We start from the raw sequence: 23,695 nt of genomic DNA, 5'->3' as shown, positions 1-23,695 counted from the left end.
TTCTTCATTTGTTTGACTCTTTTGATTAACTAGTCCGCAACCATTACTCAAATGCTATAACCTTAACCAGTAAATGATCGCAAGGTAGTTTGGTAAACTAGCTTAGGCTCTGCCTTTGCCTTTGCCTTGTGACCTTAGCCAGTAAATGATCACAAGATAGTTTGGTAAACTAACTTAGGTAATCTAATTAATCTAGGTTGTTCATAACTAACTTTAGCTGGCAAATGATCACAAGGTAATTTGGTAAATCAGCTTAGGTCATTAATCCTTAGCTGACCTTAATCCGTAAATGATCACAAGGTAGTTTTGTAAATCAGCTTACGTCATCAAATTAGTATAGATTTTTTGACCAGTTCAAATCAAGAAGGTCAATAAATAACTTTGTAGAAAGTTAAATTTTAAAACATTCTGCCTCATATTAAAGAGTTATAAATTTTGAACTCGATATTCTTCCGGAGCTAAATTTTATAGACAAAATAGAAAATTAACATAAAAAAGAGTTAAATTTTATTAAGATGAAAAAAAATCAGTTGTAAGCAGCTCAGCTAAGTCCCCACATTCTTCACCACCCTGGCATAATGATGGGAACAAACTTTGTAGAGTGGGTGGTGGGTTCTCGTTTTGCAAAGCAACTTTAGCATTAACCGAGGATTATTTTTAATTGTGATTAAGAAAAGAACCGAACATTGGATCCTTAAAACTTGCCAAAAGGGACATTCTTGAAATCTTTAAATGGCCGTTGGCTGTTTGGGTTAGAAGGTATGATTTGTTAATAACATTAACTGATTGTAAAAAGTTGGCTGATTGGATTGGCTGTTAGCTGATAACTGTTTGGTATAATTTTTTTCTCAAAAAGCTAATTGAAAATGCTACTTTGAGTAGCCTTTTGAATTTTAGTATTTTAGAGTTACAAAAAGCTTATTAACCAAACAACTAATAGTGATCAAATAAGCCAAAATTGACTGATAGGCTGATTATTTACCAAACAGGGCCTATTTAAATTTAAAACTTGATGAGCAAAACAAGAAAAATGGCCCAAAGCTTCCATGAGCAGATCATTGGTTTTTTTGGAAGGATTGGGAAGTTGGGCTTTTGCTAATTCATTCTAAAAAGGGACCATTAAAGAATAACTAAGCCCATTATCCTTAGCAAGAATTTAGGTTTAACAAGAATTATTACAATTAAAGTCAATAAAATATACGATGGGGTAAATTTAAGTTCAAAACTCAACTCGATTAAAAATTCAGAGTTCGAGCTCAACTAGTCTCTTATTTTTTGAATTTGAATCAAAGTTTCAGTAACTTGAACTCATCTCGACTCGTTACTTGAATATATAGTTAGAAAAACGATCAAATAAGCTCTCTAAGTATAATGAATAGTACAATTTAACTTTACTTGCAACAAGTAAAGTTCATTCTATTTGCACTACAAGTCACCTGTATAATCCAATCGTCAAAACAAAACTTTTTTTGGTACATCATGTGAGAAATAGATGTGGTAAAACTCGAACACAAGCTAAAAAAGAGATAAATTTATCACCAAATTACATCGTAAAACCCTAATATAGAGTCTTTTCAACCAAGCTGGAAAGTTGATTATCATTAACCAATAATACCAATTAAACAATAATTATTGGGGTTAAGTGCATGCTCTTCATCAATCCCACCAAAACACAGCAAAAAAACAAAACCAAAAAGGCAACTCAACTGTTCATATTGCTGCACATATCCTGGAAGAGCATATAGGCATTATAGTCTATAGATACAAGCTATGGCAGTCTACCATAGCCTATTATGGAACAAAAAGAATGGCATGTGTATGATGGAGATGGACACTTTCATCGTTAAGCTCGAAAGTGCAAACCCAACATTGCATGACAGTTACATCCTTCCCTCCATGCATGCATTTCAAGGATAAAACAAATAGGTTTTTGTCCATTTGACAAGATGGAAAGTTGGGGAAAATGGCATTTTGTCTCCCATCTTTTTACTAGGGAAGGAAGCATTATGCCATTATTTCGTGATGAATAGTACATAGTTCACTTGCCGACACCTGTTTCTAATCTTTCTATAGTTACTTTGGTCGAGATAGACATGATCACTGTTCGGGTACCAAATCTTGTATAAATAGACTAAGCCAAGAACTAGAACCATGGCTCAGTTAGAAGTTTGAACTGTCGATTTACAAAACTAAAATCAAACATTCTCTATAAAGTTCAGAACCTTGCTTTAGGCACTCAAATTTCTTCAAAGTAATAGTCTCAGAGGCACGAACTGATTGGTTATGGCCAAGAGCGTATCACCAACAAAAGGGATAAAGCGATTGGTGTACGGGTGACATGACCAGACTGATTAAGGTCAAGAATGCATCACCAATAGAAGAGACAAGATGACTGGTGCACACCCGTGGACAGATCGACTGGCCCATCCCAAAGTCCAACAAAAAGCTTGAGGAGAGAGAGAGTGGCAACAACCACCAACCCATTATTGAGAAAAGTTTTGGTTTAATAATATCGAACAATGGAGAAATGGCATGTGGAGAGCAGAGAAAGGGGAGATAATAATGAGTCATGCAGCCTACTAATTAAACAAATTATATCTAATAGCCTAAAAGGAGTAACTGTTCCAAACGATGCTCTCACTTTGAAGTTGACCTAAAGAGCATGTGCTTAACATTGTTTAATCTGCATTCTGCAATTGTAACAGACTGCACATATTATACCGACACTATTTTACACATTTTATGCAGTGGAATTGTCAAGAAGGCAAGAAACAAATATTAGTATTGTTAGGCCGAAACTCTGATTAAATTGGAAGAAATCCGTGTCATGTCATCCAATATGATGTTTAGTGGCCACAGATACCTTTTCAGCCAGTACAAAATGGGGGGCAGGGGGAGGAATTCATCATGTCATTCTCATCTTCAAGATAGCACCATTTCGCCCGCATGGGCACGGGCAGCTCAGTTGGTTATGGGTAAAGTTTGGGAAGAAAAATTAGGATCGAGTCTCACTAGCGGCAGTGTAAGAGCAACTTCTCAAAGTGAGGGGAGCTCCTTGTGCACGGTAAGCAAAGGTCTAGCCTCTGTGTTTAGAGGAGCATCCTCCCAGACGCTCTGTTGGGCCAGGGCGTGAGGGCCCTTGGGGTTGGGGATTCACCTTTTGGGAAGAAAGATAGCACCATTTCTTTCCATTTTTGTACAAAACAGTCTCCTCAAATGCCACAACCCCACCCCATTACAAACTACACCAACTCTACACATATGTACTACAAGAACAATATAGTGGAAGACAGGGTTTGATCCAAGATTTTTTCCTCTACAGGTTTTCACATAAAAATTTCGGTGTCCAGTTATTCCTTTTACTAATCTTTGTGGGACAAATTCCAAAACACAAACAAATATGGTTGCAAAGGACTGAGTCAAAGCAAATACCACGTCATTGAGCCCTGAGTCCTACTCTTTTCTGTTCCTAAAAGATTTCTAGCCAATTTGTTGTCTCCATCATTATATTCTTGAGACCAAATTGATGAAGGCTTTCATAATTGCTAGATATTAAAAGGCAAAGAGGGGAGCTATTGAACTTGACTAAATGATGATGATGATGATGATGATGATGATGATAACATCAAAATACAGTAAAGATGGGGAAATTTTATCATAACTGTTTTGAGCCCAACAATGAAGATGATTAGGTTCACCATCAAATAGTAATGTTACTAGAAAAGTTCTTTAAGATGCAAACAAATAAGGAAAGGTTACTCAAATTGTGCAAGAAATTGCTGGCCACAAAGGAGACCTAAAAGAATTTACTTTTCAAATAAAGTTAAGGAATGGCCCTTCAACTTGACTAAAATAACATGGCTCTTCTGGGGAGGTGACTATAAAGCTTGGGATTTCAAGTTGGATTTTCTCACACCAGAAAGGCCAACATTAACAGTACTAGCGAAAGCTAAAAAAGGGCTTTTGAAAAAATGACAGGTCTTGGGTCGTCATGTGGAGCATGCAAGTTCTTGAGAAGAAGGTGCTCTAATGAGTGCGTTTTTGCACCTTACTTCTTCTACGACCAGGCAGCAAGCCATTTTGCGGCTGTCCACAAGGTGTTTGGAGCGAGCAACGTCTCAAAACTGTTGCTGCACCTCCCAGTGGACAGCCGGAGTGAAGCAGCCACAACTATATCATATGAAGCCATGGCTCGGATGCAAGATCCCATATATGGCTGCGTGGCTCAAATATTTGCACTCGAGCAAGAGGTTTCAGTTTCATATCATGCATGATTACTCTCATAAGCTATAGACCACTTCTTATCAAATGTAACATAAAACTTACCTTGCAGGTGGCCAGCCTCATGGAGGAGATCGAGAATATCGAGAAGCTGATGGCTTACTGTGCTTGTGAAGGACCTGAACAACAATGCATGGTGAATGATGAGTTACTGTTCTTTTCTGAGTATAACAATATGAGCATAAATATGAATCATAATGTGACAGTACCATTCTTGGAAGATTCATATGCAAATTCAACCCCTTACAGTCAAATGAATATGCAGAACCCACCTATAAATGGATGGGAGGACGAGATTTTCTTCCCTTTCTCTGATTCAGACATCCCAGATATCTTTAATGAAACAATCGACCCAAACATCTATTTGCAGTATCAACTTGTGGACAATGGCAACATTTATCACTGAAGAAAGTTAAAGCTAGAACCATAGCCATCTGATATGGAGTGCATTTTAGCAGTTAGAAGTTTCATGTAGAATGTAAATACTCATGTTTTCATTGAATATGCATCCTGGTTTATATTCTAAATAATCACTCTATCCATGCCAACTTATGGATACCAAAACAACAGGCTTGAGCCTCTGATGACTTTCTGAAACTCCAAGAAATCCATTAGTAACTGTCCTTTTTAGCTGTCAGTATTCTTATTATTCTACATTATAAAATTTCTCTATATATGTGTGTGTGTGTGTGTGTATGAAACATAAACTTATACGGTGTAATAAATTATAACAAGCACAAACTTAAAAAGCCCAAGAAAGTTTCCATTCATCAAATTCGGTTAAGGTTCTATGCACCCCCAAGGGAAAATAGTCAAGTACTGAAATTCAAAGGACATCAAGGACTGAAAAAAAAGCTGCAAGTCCAAAGAATACCAACTAGCCTGAGATGCCAACTTCAGAATCCATGTTGAACATTCATATAGTATTACATAAATGGAACAAAATATCAAAACTAAGCTAGCTCGAGTTTTATTTCACAGGAAGATCCATCTGCTAACTGTTCAGTATCAGCAGGTAAATTACAGAGATCCAAATTTGCAGCCTTGCTTTCATAGCATAGTGAGGCTTGAAAAATAAGTTCAAGGGGTTATAAACTTCTGTAAAAAAAAAAAAAAAAGGATTTATTTTGGCGAACTGAGGGATATTGCCTCTTTCTCATCTTTGGACGGGTGATTTTTATTTTGACTTGCTTATCAAAACAGAAAATTAAGCTTCTCATTCAGCAAAAGACCTGCACATGCAAACCAGAGTTATTAGACACATATTTAGTAGTTAATCATAATAGTGGCTGCAAACTGAGTAATTGAATGATAGTTAAAGAGTACCTCATGAGCACCACTCTCGAGCATTTTGGAACATACGCAACCATGGACTAGGGCCCTTCTTTTCCACATCCCAATGCTTCGGATACCACGGGAACTGCCACATCAAGAAGCAACGCTCTGGGTGAGGCATCATAGCAAGGTGCCTCCCATCTGGAGAACAAATTGCTGCCACGCCAAGGGGAGAGCCATTCAGATTGAAAGGATAAACTTCTGTGGGTGTACCATCATCATCACAGTATTTCACTGGAGCTAAGTTTGAACCAAGAATATCATTCAGGACACTATTATCAGGGAAATAAGCTCTTCCCTCACCATGGGCAGCCCAGACTCCCAGTGTACTACCCTCCATTCCTTTAAACATTATTGATGGTGATTCTTGTATTGTCACACTTGTGAAGCGGCACTCAAATCGCCCAGACTCGTTGTGTACAAATCTTGGCTGTGATGGGTCTCCACCTTTACCAAGAACACCTCCAACCTGAGGCCCTGGTACCCAACCCAGTAGAGCCATGAGTTGGCAACCATTGCAAACCCCAAGGCTGAAAGTGTCGGGACGGTTATAGAATTCCTGAAATTGATTCAATAGAGGCTGGTTAAAGCGTATGGAAGCAGCCCAACCCTTTGCAGAATCAAGCACATCGGCGTAGCTAAACCCACCAACAAACACAATCCCTCGGAATTCGTGCAAAGAGACGACTCCATTCAGAAGGTCTGACATTGCAACATCCCATGGTTCAAATCCTGCAGCATAGAAAGCAGCAGACATCTCTCTGTCTCCATTGCTGCCTTCCTCCCGAATCACAGCAACCTTTGGCTTTGAAGTGGCAGTCATATATTTCTGATCCGTAAAGTTCGGTGTGAAGGACAACTTCCATAAAGGCTCATGTCGACTCTTTAACCCTTGTTTTTCTAACTCCACACATGAGGCCAATCTCTGGAACTTTTCCAGTTTAAAGCTGGTTTCTTCCCAGATGTCACGAAGCACAGAAGTTTTCTCATTCAAATACGCAACTCCATCAATCCTCAAATCTACCTGTGGAGAGGCAGTTACCTTTCCAATGACTTCAGCAGAAACACCACCGTTTTGAAGCTTTGACATAACTACATCCAAGTTATTCTTATTAACCTCAATGATAACACCAAGCTCTTCTGCAAAAAGTGTATGCAATATGCTACTCTCTGGAGAAGTCAAATCCAAGCAAATACCACAATTCCCAGCAAAAGCCATTTCAAGAATTCCAACAAGAAGACCCCCATCACTGATATCATGACCAGCAGAAATAAGATCATCGGAAAGGAGATTCTGAACCTCATTGAAAACTGCTTTAAGGTAAGAAACGTCCTCAAGGTCAGGACACTCATCGCCAATTTGATAAAAAGCCTGGAGAATAACAGTTCAGTATTAATTTGAATTAAAACCAACTGTGGAATTAACAAATTAATCAAAAACATGATTTCTTTCATTATGGTCATTGGATTTTTTTCCCTCATAAAATTTATATTCACTACAATATCGAAGAAATAGAGTTTGATGTAACAAGTGCAAATACATGAAGTAGATATATTATTTAATTTTTCATGTTTCAAATCAATTATCAATTAGAAAATGAGTGCACTTTTAGATTCCATAGGTCACAAACCTGGGCAAGAGCAGATCCACCAAGGCGCCTTTTACCCTTTGCCAAGTCAATGTGGAGCAGTATACCATCATCTCCAAGCTTCAAATCTGGTGTGACTGTTTTTGTTATATCAGAACAAGTTACATATGTACTTATAACCAAGTTCCCAGGAGCCTTGACGACCTCCCCTGAAGCGCGGGCCGCCATGGAAAGGCTATCCTTCCCCCCATCAATTGCAATGCCAAGTTCAATCATAGATTCTGAAAGAGCAATGGCAGCATCATACATTGCAGCTCCTTCCCCATCTAGCTTTGCAGCATACATCCAATTCCCACTAGCTTTGACATCAGAAAGAGAGGTAACTTTTGCCCAAACAAGATTTGTGAGTGCTTCTCCAACAGCCACTCGCGCCATTGCTTTTGGATTTAACAGGCCTTTAATGGGCTGCTCTCCAATTGAGCAAGCACCACCAGTAAAGTCTGTGTAAGTTTGAGCAATAACAGCAACATCAGCAAGCGTAATTTGCAATGGACCCACAGTTTGCTGCTGTGCCACAAGACCTGTAACACACCTATCAACTTTAGTAGTCAAGAACCTTTTTGAAGCGACAGAAGGAAGCCTCAGTACCCTATTCAGAGCCTCCATAACTGTTGTCCCAGGAGCAATATCAAGTGGCTTTAGCACATTATTTGCACGATGAGATTCAAAAGTTTTTTGAGGCATATCCCCAAGAACTTTCTCAAGTTCAAGATCCACTGCCGGTGGAGGAGGAGGAAGTCCATTTGATTGGCATTGTTCAATAGCTAAACTGTCCACCAAGGTAATACGCCCCTCGCCATTAATTGTTCCAATAACAGCCATGGAGAGTCTCTCCCTTTTACAGATTGCCTGCAAAAGACTACCACTTTCAGGCTTGATTAATATTGCATCTTGCTCTTGATATTCAGCACCCCATATCTCAAGAACAGACATTGTGTGGTCACCAACTACAACTGCCCTTATATCAATCTTAGCACCTTGTGGATGTATGATCTCCTTGACAACGTTGCAGTTTCCACCAGCACCCTGATCATGAATGCTGATGATTGGGTTGTCATTTCCCATTTCTACACAAGCACGAACAACTCGGTACAATTTCTGTGCCATCTCTGCATCTCCACGTTGTACTGCATTGAAGTCAAGATCAGCATCATTTTGGCCACTAACCATGCTGGATGCAGCACCACCTCCCATTCCTATGCGATATGCTGGACCTCCAATTTTAACAACCAACATTCCAATCTCAGGCTCTCCCTTTGTGATATGAATGTGATCTATTTGCCCAATACCTGCACTAAACATGATAGGCTTCAACCATTCTCTCCTCTCCCCACTTGGAAGTCTCATCCCAAAAGTCCTTGTATAACCCTGAATCAAGGGCTCGCCAAACTTATTCCCATAATCAGATGCTCCATTGCTGGAATCAATCAAGATTTGCAATGGTGAAGCCAAGTTTGCAGGGTATTGGAAGGAAGGATCTTCCCACGGAGCATATGACCCTTCAATATTAAGATTTCCAACACAATAGCCAGCTGTAGATGCAACAACAAATGAACCCCTTCCAGTAGCATGGGTATCCCTGATACGGCCTCCTGCCCCTGTCTCTGCACCAGGATATGGCGCCACTGCACATGGGAAGTTGTGAGTTTCAGCTGTAAATAAGATATCAAGATCATGAGAACTTGTGCTCAAGGGGCACGTGGAACCAGGCTGAACAGGTCGCAACTGATTCACCAAAAATCCCTTGATGGCACTAGAGTTGTCCTTGAATCCAATGACAGAATTGTTTGGATTTGCCACCAAAGTGCTTTTAACAATCTGCATGAGAGTTCTACTAACAGGCTGACCATCAATTACAAGTTTCCCAGTAAAGAACCAGTGTCTGCTGTGTTCACTGTTAGACTGTGCAATGTCAAACAACTCAACATTGGTAGGGTTCCGCTTAATATCATCCCTGAAAAGCTTAGTATAATACTGTAAATCTTGTTCATCAAAGGCAAATCCCATTTCCTCATTTATTTCCTCCAATGCCTTGCGGCCCTTCTCCAGGACTGGTATGCTCCAAACCTTCTCTGGTACAACACTCGTCTCAAAAGAACTAAGCTTCTCAGGGTAAACACTCTCAGTCATCCGATCATGAACCATTGCAGCAAACTCATTGATTTGACTATCAGGTAGTGGACCATTTCCGGGCTCAACATATAATAGATACCTCCTTGAGCGCTCCAATCTACTTATCTCTGTCAACCCGCATGCTTTACAAATTGAAACTGCATTAGCAGACCAAGCTGTAGTGAAAGATAACCGTGGACCAACTTCCACAATCACTGCATTCGAATTTTGCATCCTGTCTCTATTCAGAAAACTCTCTGTTCCCAACTTCTCAGGCTCATATGTCTCTCCTAAAACCCACTTAAGCACTGAATGCTTCTCGCTAGAAAGATCTGAGGTCAACCCAATATTGAAACACTGCTCCGTTTTCAAGTCGATTATTTTGTTTGAGATTTTCATTTGAACCAACTTGAGAAGTTCTGCAGTAGCACTATCTTGAAGCAATGGGACACGATACAGATGTACAACTTTTCCAGGAGGTTGTTGAACCTTGCTTTGCTCCTCACTCTGAGAGGTGCTTACATTCCCTGAGACCACTGCTTTGATCCTTTCAGGAAAACGGGATTGTAATCTAACATTCTTGTTAGAAAACTTGAAGGGACTTCCTCGTGCAAGTACACCCCAAAGCAAACGATCAGTCTGCCTAACTGAATGTTTGGGTAAAGCTAGCTTCTGTCTATTCGCACCCTGCAATTAAATAAATGGAAGCCAAATTCAATAAGTCCCCACCTTAAGCCTAATAGATTTAACAAACAAATTTGAAAACTAAAGTGATCATACCTGTAAGAACTCTGCTGCAGCAATGTCCCAAGCAGCCATAGCCATAGCCTCTACTAGGAAAAAAAAAAACAAAATAACTAAATAAATAACTGCAAAATTTTAGCTCCACAGACCAAACAGAGCCAGAAAAAACACTCCAGATAAGAATCAAATGATCATTAACTTCAAATAGAAACGACCTTGGCTTATCCCCACATATATATTCACTATATTCTATATGCTGATTCAGTAACTCAATGAAATAAACAAAGAAACCAACTGGGGAAGTGAAAGAACAAACAAACAGAACAATATTTCCCAGTTCTTATTTATAAATAACCATCAAATCATCATCCAAATGCACAGGCAGTCTCGAACCTTTATTACATAAAGGTCAGCAGGAAGCAGCGCACATAATCCATTAAGCAAAAATTATCAAGAAATTAATTGGAAAATTAGTGTGAAATTAGCATGCCAGTTCCCTAGCTTCTTCAACCACCACGAAAAGAAGGGAAAAAAAAAAGGCACAAATATTTGAGCTAACCTTAGTACAAGGCAGAGGTGATGGAGGAAAGGAGAAACCTTTGGGCGATCGAAGAGGAGACTTCAACCGGGAAAAGTATGAAAGATGACAGACCAAAAACCCTACTCAGGTTTTTCTTCTTTTTTTTTCTATTTTTTTAAATCCTCACACTATTTATACTATTAATAAAAACAAAATTCTTAATTTTAACTTTCCGTCCAAAAACTCCTAGGTTTGCGTAATAATTTTAAAAAATATGATAATACAATTTCTATTCCTACTACAATTGTACATTAACATGTGTTAATCCAATTCCTAATACAATATATTCTTTTTTTTTACTTTAATATTTGTAATATAATTCTATATTATAATTACTAATCGTAATAATACATACATATACTTTCCTGCAACGTAATCTATAAATTAATAAAAACAAAATTATATATTTTAACTTGCACTTCAAAACACTCCTATACTATTTAGGTTTGCCTAATATTTTTTTAAAAAAATATGGTAATACAATTTCTATTCGTAGTACAATATATTCTTTTTTACTTTATTATTCGTTATACAATATTAATAATACATTATATATATTTTTTTGCAACGTAATCTATACTATTAATAAAAAATAAAATTCTCCATTTAAACTTCTCGCCAAAAACACTCTTATACTATTAATGTTTGTGTAATATTGTAAAAAATATGGTAACACAATAACTATAATATATAATACATTATTAAAATACAACCACTTGCCTGTTTATTAGAGAAATCGTTAATCTCTATATATAATTTTGTCTTTTTACCAATTAAGAATAATATTTCATGTCATGCAATTCCAATTACAGTTGGAATATAGAATAAGGTTACAATATATATATTAAAAAAAATTTACAAGTTCAACTCTCATCATAAGTAAATTATTAGTTTTCTGGTATGTAATAGATGGTTAATTTATTCTACTAAAATTTCAAGATAAAAAGAAAATTCTTGAAAAACTGGAGTATGATCCTTGAAATCAAAATACATATATTCTCAAAGTCAGTTGGGACCAAATTTATTATTCTACTGAATCCTATTCTCTTCGCTGAAAAAGCTAAGGTTCAGAGATCAAAAAGATACTTTTTTTTCCTTCTCAACAAATTTTATTGTCAGACTCGATAGAACATCTAATTAAGATGATATAAATAATGAGCTACACTATCATTGGTGAAATTTGATCCTGATCTTTCTTTCCAAATTTTACCTCGTAACCAACGTAATTGAGCTGAGCTGAGCTATATGTCCATGCGGGCTTCTTTTTGCTATTATTTGATCAGTGCGTTTGAGAATCATTAATTTATTACGATCAACAATAATCAATTATTACAACATTATGATTATTAGTGATTACATATATATCATTTATAAAGAGAAACTTTGATGAAACTCAAACTCTTACATTTTACATAGAATTAAATTACACCTAACCTACTAGGTTAAGGATCATTGGTTATGACGACTTATGAGTATTAGTCTTAACTAAAGAACTTTGATCAATTGTGAAAGTCAAATTGATTTCACTTGATCCATTTAATGTAAACCAATCATAAAGGACAAATCTAACACAAACAATTTTTTTTTGACGATTTAAATATGTATCTCAACTTTACTAGACTAATCCTTGGACTCAATAAATCCCTCCCAAGGTCTATGAGAGATAAATCAAGCATGTATGATCTAACTTCAAGACCTAACACCAAATTACACAAAGAACCCAATGCAACCCTAATCCAACTCTGGGAGCCCTACTCTCGGATTGTATGTAATAGGTCGGGTTAGAACTCCCACAATCACAATACCATATATTTGAAAAGAACTATGGAATTAAAAAAAATGTATACCAAAATCACATTGAATTGATATAGTGCTTGTTTGGCCCAACTCAAACTTTCTGACAAAGAATATACTGCTGTAAGTAAGAGATTGAATCTAAAGCTACACTTCAGCTCATACCATTTGACAAACAATTTAATATACTTATATATATACCTGTACTGCTGAAATAGAAATTCAGCCATTCAAATATTCCAATTAGTTGAAGCAAGCAAGACATATTTGACAGTGAAAGATGGCATGAATATATTAAGCATCCACATTCCACAATGGTTAGCAGTAAGTCCTTTCAATTTTATTTTTTTTTGGTAAATTCACCGGATTTTTCTCCGTCTGTTTAACGGTACGGGTCCACCTGCGTTCACTCCGGGAGGCACAGGAGCTAATCGAATCCAGTTTCTTCCGGAATTCTTCCCCACAAAGAGAGCTCACTTGTCACTTAAGCTACTCCATTGGGTTGAACTTATATCATTATATTATCTCCATGAAAATCACATGCAAGCTAGGGATGAAGTAACATTAATGGCAATACAATAAAAAATGGCATCATACATTCATACTATACCTTACTTGTAGATTGATCAAGCTCAATTGAGTCATGCATCACCATTTCTTGATCGTCCCTTTTGACCAGATCACTACTGAAAAATCCTCAATTTCTATATACTTTAGTATTTTAAAAATGATAAAACCACCATTACCTTCAATTAACCTTAGATTTTTGTCCATTTTGAACAATATGAAGTATTGCTTGTCCACAAACGTACCCCAACATAACATAATAGCATATGGGGTACATAACATAATAGCATATGAGTAAATTACAGTGACTCAACAGTTTAATAAATGGGAACACCGTACTACTGCCTTATACTTATAAATCGATTACATTGAGTGTAACCCCGCACTTATAAATCGATTACATTGAGTGTAACCCCGCACTGAAATTGTCAAAGCTGGACTATTTAATCATTACCAACAATCATTTATTAGCCAAAACCACCTCAGATGTCCTTATGAATTGCTAGCTTAGATAGATGGAGAAGGAAAGGAGATTTATTGCTCTAATTCAAGTTTCAAAGTTACAGCCCAGAAAGGGAAAATCTAACAAGAGAGTGATTAATTTACAGGGAGGAAGAAGAAAAAGGCAATTAAACACGGAAAAAGTTGCAGATGGATCAGAGAGATTGTGAAGTCTCATATGATCTTTCTCCTATCTCCTTCAGGTCTTTTGACTTATTTCTCTTTCTTGCTCAATAATTCGACGGCGGCGGGCGCGGCGGAGGAGACCAGAACACTTCATGATGAGGCATATGGCCGCCATTGGAGAACAAGTTGAGAGGTAAGTTGTATAAAGGGAGCGAGGAAGAAGGTGGTGGATCTGCAGCCAAACCGCCATTTGTTGCGGCGGCTACTTCCACTTCCGACGGTGGCTGCAGTTGCATTGCCGCCGCCGCCGCCTCCGGCGGCGGCGGCGGCGTTTCTTCCTCCGGCAGTGGCAATCTTTCATAAGTTGCGTTTGTAAAGGTGGCGGCGATGATCATCACGGGGCCGGAAGCCACCAGAGAGCCCACCACATTTCCGCCGACGACTTGGCCCTGGCCGCCGGCGAGGTAGACGGTTAATCCCGTGGCGCCAGGCGGGGAAGGCGGTGGGAGAAACGCGCCGGATAAGGAGAGTATCTCGAACCTTCCTTCGAGGGTAATGACCCCGGCGGGCACGGCGGGCTGGCGGAGATTCACGTTGGTGACGATGCCGCTGCCGCTGAGGACGGAGACGCCGCGGTGGCGCTGCCGCGCGAAGGCGGCGATAGTCTCCACGATATCACTCCCACTACTTATCTCCATCACGTGGCTCCGCAGCGCGTTGGGACTCTCCTTCGTCACCACAATCGGCGGCTTCGGCTTGTTCTTCGACCCCGGCGGCCTACCTCTCGGCCGCCGACCCGACCCGCCTCCGTTCTGCTCCTCCCCTTCTTGCCCCTCATTATTCACCTCCTCTTCTTGCCCATGGGTCCCACCCTCACTAGGGTTCTGACTTTGACTCCCACTACTATTCGTCGTCGTGGCGGCGGCGCCATCCCCGCCGCCGCCAAACTCCGGCTCCCTCCTCAACCCAAGATGGCTTTTCATCTCCATTTGATTCATAGCTAAAGTCCCAGTCCCAGTCCACCACCTATTCGCCATTCCTTCAATTCACCACAAATCTATCCAATCTGATAACGCTACTGCACTGTACCCTTCTCTCTCCAAGATAATATAATATATTCAATCGCCAGCCACTCTAATATGAAGAAACACATAAATTAATATACAAATATGAATCTGATCAATTAGTCTAGCATAAGCTGAGAAACCTAATATAAGTCTAGAAACAGACAAATTAGTCTCTTGAACGCACCAACCACCTCTCATCCATTACACAAACCCCCAAGCTTTTTTTTCCTCGCAGCTGGTAATTTGGTATTTCAAGAAACATCCAAAATCAACAAGTAGACAAGAAAAATCTCTCTTTCTTGGAACCCTTCCCCAATTCTACCGCACTCAATCCCCGCCGCTTTTGACCGGATCTTATCAGGAATTTGGAAAAGGTCCAATCTTTATTTGCCAGCTTTGTTTGGAGCGACAAGAAACGAAAACCCAGACTGGCAAAATCTCAAATTGAAGAAGAAGAACTCACCTTCGTCTTCATGGAGTCATCTTAGCTTCTTCGTTAGCTAAAACACAAGAAAACCACAGATCAAACACACTTTTATGTCTAAGTCAGCAAGAATATATGTATGGAAGAGAAGAAGAAGAAGATGATGATGATGAGAGTTGCAGAACCTTGGCAGATTCGGTTGGTACGGGCTAGGGTTTAATTATTTGGTTGTACTAGCTAGCAGATTGCTTGATTCTTGAATTGGCTTTCTGAAGTTGAAGTACGATATAACTAGAAAGGTGTAGTAGTGACAGACAGCGAATGTTAACGTGGGACGGTTTTGCAGAGAGTGTGGGTTTTGTTATGTGCGCCACCGGCTCCCGGTGCCGGTGGGTAACCTAGATTTCCACTGCCTTAATTGGGGTTTTATCTTCTGCACTCGATTTTTGTGCGTCTTTTCCACTGAAAGTCCAGACAAATGGTCGTGGTGCCACCTGAACGTACATTTATTAATTCATAAGTCAAATCAAATTGGGAATGATTCTTGGGAGGGGCTAAGCGGCAAGGGTGCCGAGATACTTACGCCAACAAAGCTGGTTATTAATGTCGTCTTTGATAAGGAATATACTAATACAATTAGGTATTTAGGTGTATATGTTGAATACTAGTTCTATTTTGGCCACCTCCAACTGCTATTAGCTTTACTTCATGACTAGAGTTTTCGTTCTTGATGCGCACCCATCCAATTAATTTTCTCGTGTATTTGTGTCACGCCAATCTCTCTCGACCAGACTTGAATGGAACATTATTAGTCTGTTCGGGCATCGAATTCTTTTTCTTCTTAACAATATTATATTAATCATGTCACATCCTCTATCACATTTTTTTAGCCCCGTCAAACACTTGACTTAATAATTATGATCGTCCAGTCCAACACGTGTCGAACGTGTCAACAGCCCGCTATGTTCACCCCGCTTCACCTATAAAGAGTTCATTAATTGTTATAGGATGGATTTTTTTAACATTTTCAAACCTTCAGACACCTCCAACCACGGTCCACGCCACCCACAAATACAAACTCTATCTCCACCAAGAGGACATTATCGCGGTCATTCAATATGTACGGTAAAGAATACTAAAATCTTTCATATAATCAAATGTAATAGGGTCAGTTGTATTCAAAAAAAATGTTTGAGTATTTGTTACATCAGTGCTAATTGAGTTAACTGATATACTTTTGATGCAGTGGTAAGCGTTTAATCGATCATAACAGTCAACATGCTATTTAAATTCAAATAATCAAAATTTCATTTCAAATAATCCACATGCATGAACAAAGATTGACTAGAAAATTGATCGAAATGATCAAATATAGTAGGAATTTATTAGCCATGTATATAATGTGAAAAAAAATTGAAAACCACAAACTTAATGTGGGAGATAGATAATAATCGTGGGATTAAAAATAAAAATGATATAATGATTCTTGGAGTTAGTGGAATAGTAATGAAAATAGCGAGTATTGTGAAAGAGAGAGAAGGGGAGAATGGGCATTGCATGGCAATTGGCCTGGCGAGTGGGTTAATGTAGGCATGGGGGACACAACTCAGATCATAGTAGTAGAAAAACGTTACTGTCAGCAAGTAGCGACAAAATGTTACTGTACTGTCAAGTATCAAACATATATAGTATAGTTACATGCATATATACATTATACATCTCCCAATAATTCACCAATTCAATTCTACCTAGCTAGCTGTATATATGCGACCTTGGTTTATTGCCGTTTGTTTTGGATCAGGATGAAGCTTCCAATCATTTCTCAAAGATAAATGTGATAAGAGTTAATGTGGTAAGAGTTAATGTCATGTAAGGCCATCAGAGAATAATGATTTTGTCACATTTAATTTTAAGTTTTTAAATTGACCATTTGTGATCATTTGATTTTCAAAGTGTTTTCATCTGTGGTCTAAGTAACCACCTATTATCTTTCAACTTTTAAAATTTAATGAATCCTGATTATCCTAGAAGGACCCACGACTGGTTAAAATTTGATAGTTGAAGGACCATGAGTGATTAACTTGGACCATATATGGTAACAATTTGAAAGTTGAAGGACCACGAGTGATCAATTTGAAAGTTTAACACTAAACGTGGCAAAATCAATATACTCGCCCGGAGGATCCTAGATGATATTAACTCAATGTGATAAATTATATTATAAAGATTTTATTTAATGGGCTACCTTGACTGAAAGATTGTCGGTAAGAATTGAACTTGTGACTTTCTGGTGATACGAGAATCATGCTTCATCACTCGCTCTCTTTTCGGAACACCTTGGTATAATGTACATACTACATAATTCGGCGAAATTTTAGTTAATTGATTGAACCAATAAATTTCGATAATTAACCATTTTTAACCAAAATATTTCTGTTCGGTTAATGGTTAAGGATTTTTAAAAATTTTGATTAACTGTTAATTCAATTCGAAAGTGTCGGATAACATAATTGTGTTGTGTGTGTGTTTTTTTTTTTTTTTTTTAATAATACAATTCATATATGATACTATTAGTTTAGTTAGTTTTTCTATTTTATTATTTATATATTGATATAATAACTATTTTGTGGTGCAAAACTATAAATTTAAAATTTTCATTTATAAATTCTAAAGATTTTTTAATTAATTGAGACACTATCCGAAGATATGATATACATAAGGTAAAATTTTTATACAATAGTTTATAAATTAAATTATACAAAAGAGATAAACAACACTAAAAAGTTTTGTCCAACAAAATGGACACAAATTCAATTCATAAGTTTTAACGAATCATATATGTTGTTTTACTTGGTGAGGCAAAGTTTTCACATCATTTGACTAACGTAACTAAGCACGTACCTAGCTAAGCTAGATGCTACCTTCAATTCTCTTCATTTTGATTCGTTATCGTTTCTACTTTCTTCCACTGTAATAATCCCCCGGCCCCCTATTCTTATCACTTCATCCTTATCCAAAACTTTGAAAATTTTCGACGTCCGACACCCATGTTTCGCCGGCCGGCCGGCCGGCCAGCCAAGCACCTCGTCCACTGTTCCATGTGGTTGTATGTGTCTTCATGCTTGTGAATCTTAACCTTTTTTCTTTTTTTTTTAATCCATGAGGTGTTCCAAGTCTTTCTCCGTTGTTTAACGGTCCGGTCAACTCGATTAATCTCTGCTAACTTCAGAAGGCATGGAAGCTGGCCCAAGGAGAATCTTAATCTATTGGTTTCTTGCAAAAAATACAGTACAATATAATGCGACCATATATATGTCAGTTAAGATTTTTATAAAAAAATATATTATGGGGAATCTTTAATTTAACAATATGCTTTATGAAGCGTATCGATTATTATGGATGAATATACCAATTAATGTATAAGATTCGGGTCAAATTTATACACATAAATTAGTTCAACTTTAACTAGTTAGCGCAACTTTTCAATCTTTTTGAACCAGTCCATTGATTTTAGATTAAAACTAGAATCTCGGTACCATAATATTTTATGCACATAAATTATTTATAAATTAATCTACTTTATTATGATTGGCTAAATAAAATAAAGTTTGGTTGGTAAGAACTAATATAATTTGCCGTTGAGTAACAAACCAATGTCTTGGGTTCATTCTTAGTCCAAGTTGTTGGCCTAATGTATAATTATTGTATATAATTCAACGAATACCTAAACCTAACGAACACCTAAACTCTGATAAATAATGTAGTTATTATGTACATACAGACAAACAAATCTATGTTACAAGTCTGCTGAGTGTTTTCTAATCCACTATTCACGGCATACATGTGTCATTATAGCTATCAACGATTATTTTAATTGACAAGGTCTAAATTACATTAGATTAACCAAATGATTTTTATTTTAGCAATTCTAATATTTTCAAACACACTATACATGTTATACATGCATCGTCATGACACCAAACGAAGATTTTGACAAGGAATAAGTTGCATTAAATTAAACAATCAATTTTTATTACAAGCAGTTCTAATGTTTTCAAGCACACTATTCGATCATGTTATACACGTATTGTTACGACACTAGGTAATGATTTTGACAAGGCCTATATCACATTAGATTGATAATATATTGATTTTTCTCAGGAGTAAATTTAATGTTTTTTTCTAATGCATTACTCATGCTATGCATGTATATGATGATTTTAACAAGAAAAACTTTAAGAATTTGATGGTGGAATATTTGTCTATATTGAAACATACAATAAAGATACTGCATTGTAACAGAGTTAGTAGTACTCCCAAAAAAAAATGGAGAAGCATTATTTATTGAGGAGGGCAATGATATGATGTGCATATATATATTTTGTGAGTTATTTGCTATGTGACATTATTCCTCATTAATGTTGTGTACTATAAAAAATTCTTTATGATAAGGGTAGTTGTATGTCTCTCTTTATCAAACATTTATTATCATTGTTGTAAATTCATAATTCTAGATAAACATTTGTATTTCAAGTATAAGTCATATCATCTAATTAACTTAACAAGTGAACAAGTTATGTCATAACAAACATCAAGGCATATGGTTCAGTAAATAAGAAGTCCCACTTACTTGCTTATAGTATAGGGTGGGAGTTCAGTCACTAACATTGGTGGTGCCCTGAAGTGCAACGAAATTAGAAAATTGAGTTATAAATAAAAAAAAAGGTTTTCATAATAAGGAACTACAATTAAAAATAAAGAGTTTTTTTCCACTTTTATCCCATGAGTATTAGATAATTTTCACATTTAGTCCCTAGACTATTAATTTGTTTACATTTAGCTTCACAACTTTTAAATCATTGCCACATTTGGTCCCTTCAACATAATTCCCCCGTTACCGGTGTAAACTTTAAGCAAGTGACTTATCTTGAAAGATAAAATTATCTTTTTTTGGCCCTCTTCAAGGAGTTTAAGAAAAAAAAAAGTAATAAAAATGATAAATTTTCTCTTTAAGATAAGTCATCAGTGACTGAAAATCAGGTTGGAGAGATTAAATGTAATCAAGATTTAAAAATTGCAGGACAAAATGTGAAAAAATTAATAATCAATAACTAAATATTGAAAAATGATTCTATAGTCGTTGGATCAAAAGTTAAGACTCCAAAAAAAAATTATTTTATGTTTTGTGCAAGGCGGGGTGAAATTACCATCTAGCCATAATTAGTGGGGTCAAAATTACAGTATTTCGTTAATATAGGGTGCAAATGTGATACATTTCTGGAAGAGTCCTTGTCTGCAAATAATAAGGTAATAACAGACCAATAGAAATATAGAATATGATTGTACGGATTATCCATTTACAGAATAAGCTCTCTATCTTTCAGCAATGGCGGTTCTCAGCTGCTTGTGCTCCGCAAAACTTGGCAATCCTCTTCACAAAACAGCTTCAGCTACTCCCAAACCCGCCGTCTCGCAGTCTCTCCGCCGCTACCCTTTTCGCATCTCCGCCAATTCTCTGTCTCCGGCGACTTTGAACCCGCAATCTCAGGCTCCGAGAAAAGACCCGCTCTTGTCTTTCGGAGAATCTCTCTCCACTGCCGGCTTCATCGCTCTCCTCTCTGCTTCACTCTTCTTTGCCTCTGATCCTGCATTGGCCTTTAAGGTAATGAGTTAATTTCAAATTTAGTAATCTGATTATCACTCATTTTCAAATTTATGTTAGTTTATTATACTTATCATATTTAATTATAAAGTAATTTTGTTTATGGAGTTCAAACTCTTAGTTAATTATGTTTAAATCATATACTTATACATGTTACCTTTCAAAAAAAAATTATTTTAAATTTTAAATTTATTGAAATACACAAAAATATGTTAAGGGAATTAAAGTAAAAATGCATTATTACATAAAAACATAACCCTTAAATCAAACATGATTATATTACATATCTATGTTTTAACCAAAGGAATCTAACATTCCCTAATGTAATCTAACATTCTATGAACCAACGGGCCCCTTAATGTTAAGTGTTCATACACTTTTCCCCTTTGAAGGTATCATAGTCATGATTTTTCAGTTTTATCATCAATGTTAATTGTTCACACACATAATGCTTATGGTGGATTACAATTGGAAAGGATTTAATACTAAACTAAATGTCTAAATTTGGTAATTTTTAAAGTCATGACTAAAATTGGTAATGAGTGATAGTCAAAAGACTAAATGCGTAATTAACTCTTACTAAATTTAGCCATTTCAAGATTGCATTTTTTTCACCTTTTTTTTTTTTTTTTTTTCACCTTTAAAATTCATTACTGTTGCAAAGTCACTTTCTTTTGCTTAATACAAGTTGGGCTTTTTTCTTTTTTTTTTTCTTGAAATCAGCTGTCTTAAATTGGTGCATTTTGTTGCTATGTTAATGCTAATGAGGTTGTGTGAAACATGTGGATAAACAAAGGGTGGAGGTCCATATGGTGCTGGGGTGACCAGAGGGCAGGACCTTACTGGGAAGGATTTTAGTGGAAAAAGTTTGATCAAGCAAGATTTCAAGACGGTAATGATATGAATTACTCCATGTTTCCAGCTTGACTGTTGTATTTTACTGTTATTAGCTTATGCAAGCACGCCCAGTAATCTGAATATATTGCTTTCATATATGTGAATTTTTTGCAGTCTATATTAAGACAAGCCAATTTTAAAGGTGCAAAGTTATTAGGAGCTAGCTTCTTTGATGCTGATTTGACAGGTAAATCGTTAATTTGTTACCTTTTTGTTGTTTGCTTGTCCCTTCCATTGGTGCTTATTCGTTTATCTTGGTGGAGATGAAGTTCTATCTTCATAAACCAGCAAAGAGATGCTGGTTGAAGTTCACGCTCTTCCCTTGAAACTTCAATTTCCACCCGAGAACTGAAGAACTAATGTGTAAAGGTTGATTTTATCGTTGTGCGTTGTTGATCTTTCTTTTACTTTGCAGGCGCTGATCTCTCTGAGGCTGATCTTAGAGGCGCTGACTTCTCCTTAGCAAATGTAGTAAAGGTGATGAAACCATTGGCGTTAACTTTGGTTTTTGTATAGATAATTTTGTGTGCATCGAGTTTGAAGCTCTGATATTGTGCACATAGAACACATATATGAGCTTTCATAGGCTATGTTCTGAGGAGTTTACCAAAACTTTGGACAACAAATTTGGTTTTGAAGACTACTCTTTCCACAGGCAAATTTAAGCAACGCTAACTTGGAAGGAGCGACTGCAACTGGCAACACATCTTTTAAAGGGTCAATTATAACAGGCGCAGGTACGAAAGAAACAATGCTAAAGCATTATTTTGATTTCTCTCTTCAACCGCACGTTGCTATGGTGTTGAATGCATCTTAGCAAGTATGGTCGTTGAAAGCCAGTGTAATTTTGCTTATGTTTATGGTCTAATTTGTGTATGAGAGTGGAATTATAGCTGAACCATGCTAGAAGATATCGTTTCCATACAATAAACATGCCCGTGAAATTTCTTAAATTTGATATATGATCATTGATATTTCTTCGAAGGCCAAATGTACGAACTTTGCTGACACATTGCATTTGTTCAGATTTCACAGACGTTCCTCTAAGAGACGATCAAAGGGAATACCTCTGCAAAATCGCTGATGGGTAAAAAAAAAAAATTCTTTTCTCATAATATGATTGCCAGTTATCTGCATCGTATGTCCATCTAAAGTTAATATTTGCATCAGGGTAAATCCCATGACTGGCAATGCAACACGAGATACATTACTCTGCAATTAGAATTTTGTATCTGTGACAGATGAAGGTATTCGAGCTTAATTTTTTGCGAGTACTTACAATATAAATGAATAAGAATGTGTATGTATATATATAATCTTGTGACTCATCTCTGTATGTTGTATTTTACGAGTTTGCTGTCTAGAATTGTTGTGTTATCATCAGATCATGCAAGGTTCCATTTATTTGATCAGATTTTCCCTGTGCTACCCTCTTGATTCCACTGGTTCAGAATTTCTACACAGCATTAGACTCTGTCAGTCTGTCCATTATTGTAAATGCACAAGGTTTCATCATACAGATAGTGAATACTCAACTGCTATATAGTGCCTAAACCTTTGATATAAAGTTTCTTGCTTGAGCATATTATTTTTCCAGAAAAGTTTAGTTATATCCTTAAAAGAAATCTTTAGTATTATTATTATTGCTATTATGGAAGCAGTTTTCACTCTTTATTTGTTTACTTTTTCTCCCATTATAACCTCTTTTTTGAATAAAGATATTTTGCATTGCATTATTCACTTCAAAATCCAGCTTCCATGAAAAGAAAACCAAGAAAAGAACACATGACAGGGACCCAAAAGGGAGTGAGACAATGACCACCAAAACAAAACCATCATTAACAACGAAACATGTATGTTCCCAAGAATGTTATTCCATTTCAGACCTATTTCGTGTTTATTTAGGTGGGAATTAAAGCGAGAATGTGGGGGGGGGGGGGGGGGGGGGAGACAATG

At 36.9% G+C, this 23,695-nt stretch overlaps 4 protein-coding genes across 8 annotated transcripts; 2 read left to right on the top strand and 2 right to left on the bottom strand.

Annotated features, from left to right (window-relative positions):
- The first annotated feature begins 3,929 nt into the window (after nt 1–3,929).
- LOC116012097 (LOB domain-containing protein CRL1-like) lies at nt 3,930–4,911 on the top strand. The gene is made up of 2 exons (XM_031251565.1): nt 3,930–4,250; nt 4,334–4,911. Exons 1-2 carry the CDS (start codon nt 3,972–3,974, stop codon nt 4,685–4,687), a joined length of 633 nt encoding a protein of 210 aa, XP_031107425.1. The 5' UTR covers nt 3,930–3,971; the 3' UTR covers nt 4,688–4,911.
- Nucleotides 4,912–5,088: 177 nt separating this feature from the next.
- Nucleotides 5,089–10,790, bottom strand: LOC116012096 (probable phosphoribosylformylglycinamidine synthase, chloroplastic/mitochondrial). 2 transcript variants are annotated; one of them, XM_031251564.1, is made up of 5 exons: nt 10,681–10,790; nt 10,158–10,210; nt 7,248–10,064; nt 5,608–6,988; nt 5,089–5,513 (listed from the first exon to the last, which is right to left on the bottom strand). In XM_031251564.1, exons 2-4 carry the CDS (start codon nt 10,200–10,202, stop codon nt 5,609–5,611), a joined length of 4,242 nt encoding a protein of 1,413 aa, XP_031107424.1. In that variant the 5' UTR covers nt 10,203–10,210; nt 10,681–10,790; the 3' UTR covers nt 5,089–5,513; nt 5,608. The 2 variants fall into 2 exon arrangements, with proteins under 2 accessions (XP_031107424.1, XP_031107423.1); XM_031251563.1 differs by having other exon boundaries at nt 10,158–10,207.
- Nucleotides 10,791–13,574: 2,784 nt separating this feature from the next.
- Nucleotides 13,575–15,723, bottom strand: LOC116011961 (AT-hook motif nuclear-localized protein 15-like). 3 transcript variants are annotated; one of them, XM_031251406.1, is made up of 3 exons: nt 15,366–15,723; nt 14,948–15,256; nt 13,575–14,823 (listed from the first exon to the last, which is right to left on the bottom strand). In XM_031251406.1, the coding sequence occupies exon 3, from the start codon at nt 14,724–14,726 to the stop codon at nt 13,794–13,796; it is 933 nt and encodes a 310-aa protein (XP_031107266.1). In that variant the 5' UTR covers nt 14,727–14,823; nt 14,948–15,256; nt 15,366–15,723; the 3' UTR covers nt 13,575–13,793. The 3 variants fall into 3 exon arrangements, with proteins under 3 accessions (XP_031107266.1, XP_031107267.1, XP_031107268.1); XM_031251407.1 differs by having other exon boundaries at nt 13,575–15,109; nt 15,220–15,256; XM_031251408.1 differs by having other exon boundaries at nt 15,220–15,256.
- Nucleotides 15,724–20,525: 4,802 nt separating this feature from the next.
- On the top strand, nt 20,526–23,340 carry LOC116012759 (thylakoid lumenal 15 kDa protein 1, chloroplastic). Of its 2 annotated transcripts, XM_031252413.1 has the most exons (8): nt 20,526–20,842; nt 21,639–21,734; nt 21,854–21,926; nt 22,155–22,216; nt 22,395–22,476; nt 22,766–22,826; nt 22,910–22,986; nt 23,153–23,340. In XM_031252413.1, exons 1-7 carry the CDS (start codon nt 20,567–20,569, stop codon nt 22,959–22,961), a joined length of 702 nt encoding a protein of 233 aa, XP_031108273.1. In that variant the 5' UTR covers nt 20,526–20,566; the 3' UTR covers nt 22,962–22,986; nt 23,153–23,340. The 2 variants fall into 2 exon arrangements, with proteins under 2 accessions (XP_031108273.1, XP_031108272.1); XM_031252412.1 differs by having other exon boundaries at nt 20,527–20,842; nt 22,910–23,324.
- Nucleotides 23,341–23,695: the final 355 nt, after the last annotated feature.

Source organism: Ipomoea triloba, chromosome 3 (genome assembly GCF_003576645.1).
Source record: "Ipomoea triloba cultivar NCNSP0323 chromosome 3, ASM357664v1".
Lineage (NCBI taxonomy): Eukaryota > Viridiplantae > Streptophyta > Magnoliopsida > Solanales > Convolvulaceae > Ipomoea > Ipomoea triloba.
This window is presented reverse-complemented; position numbering and strand designations above follow the sequence as displayed.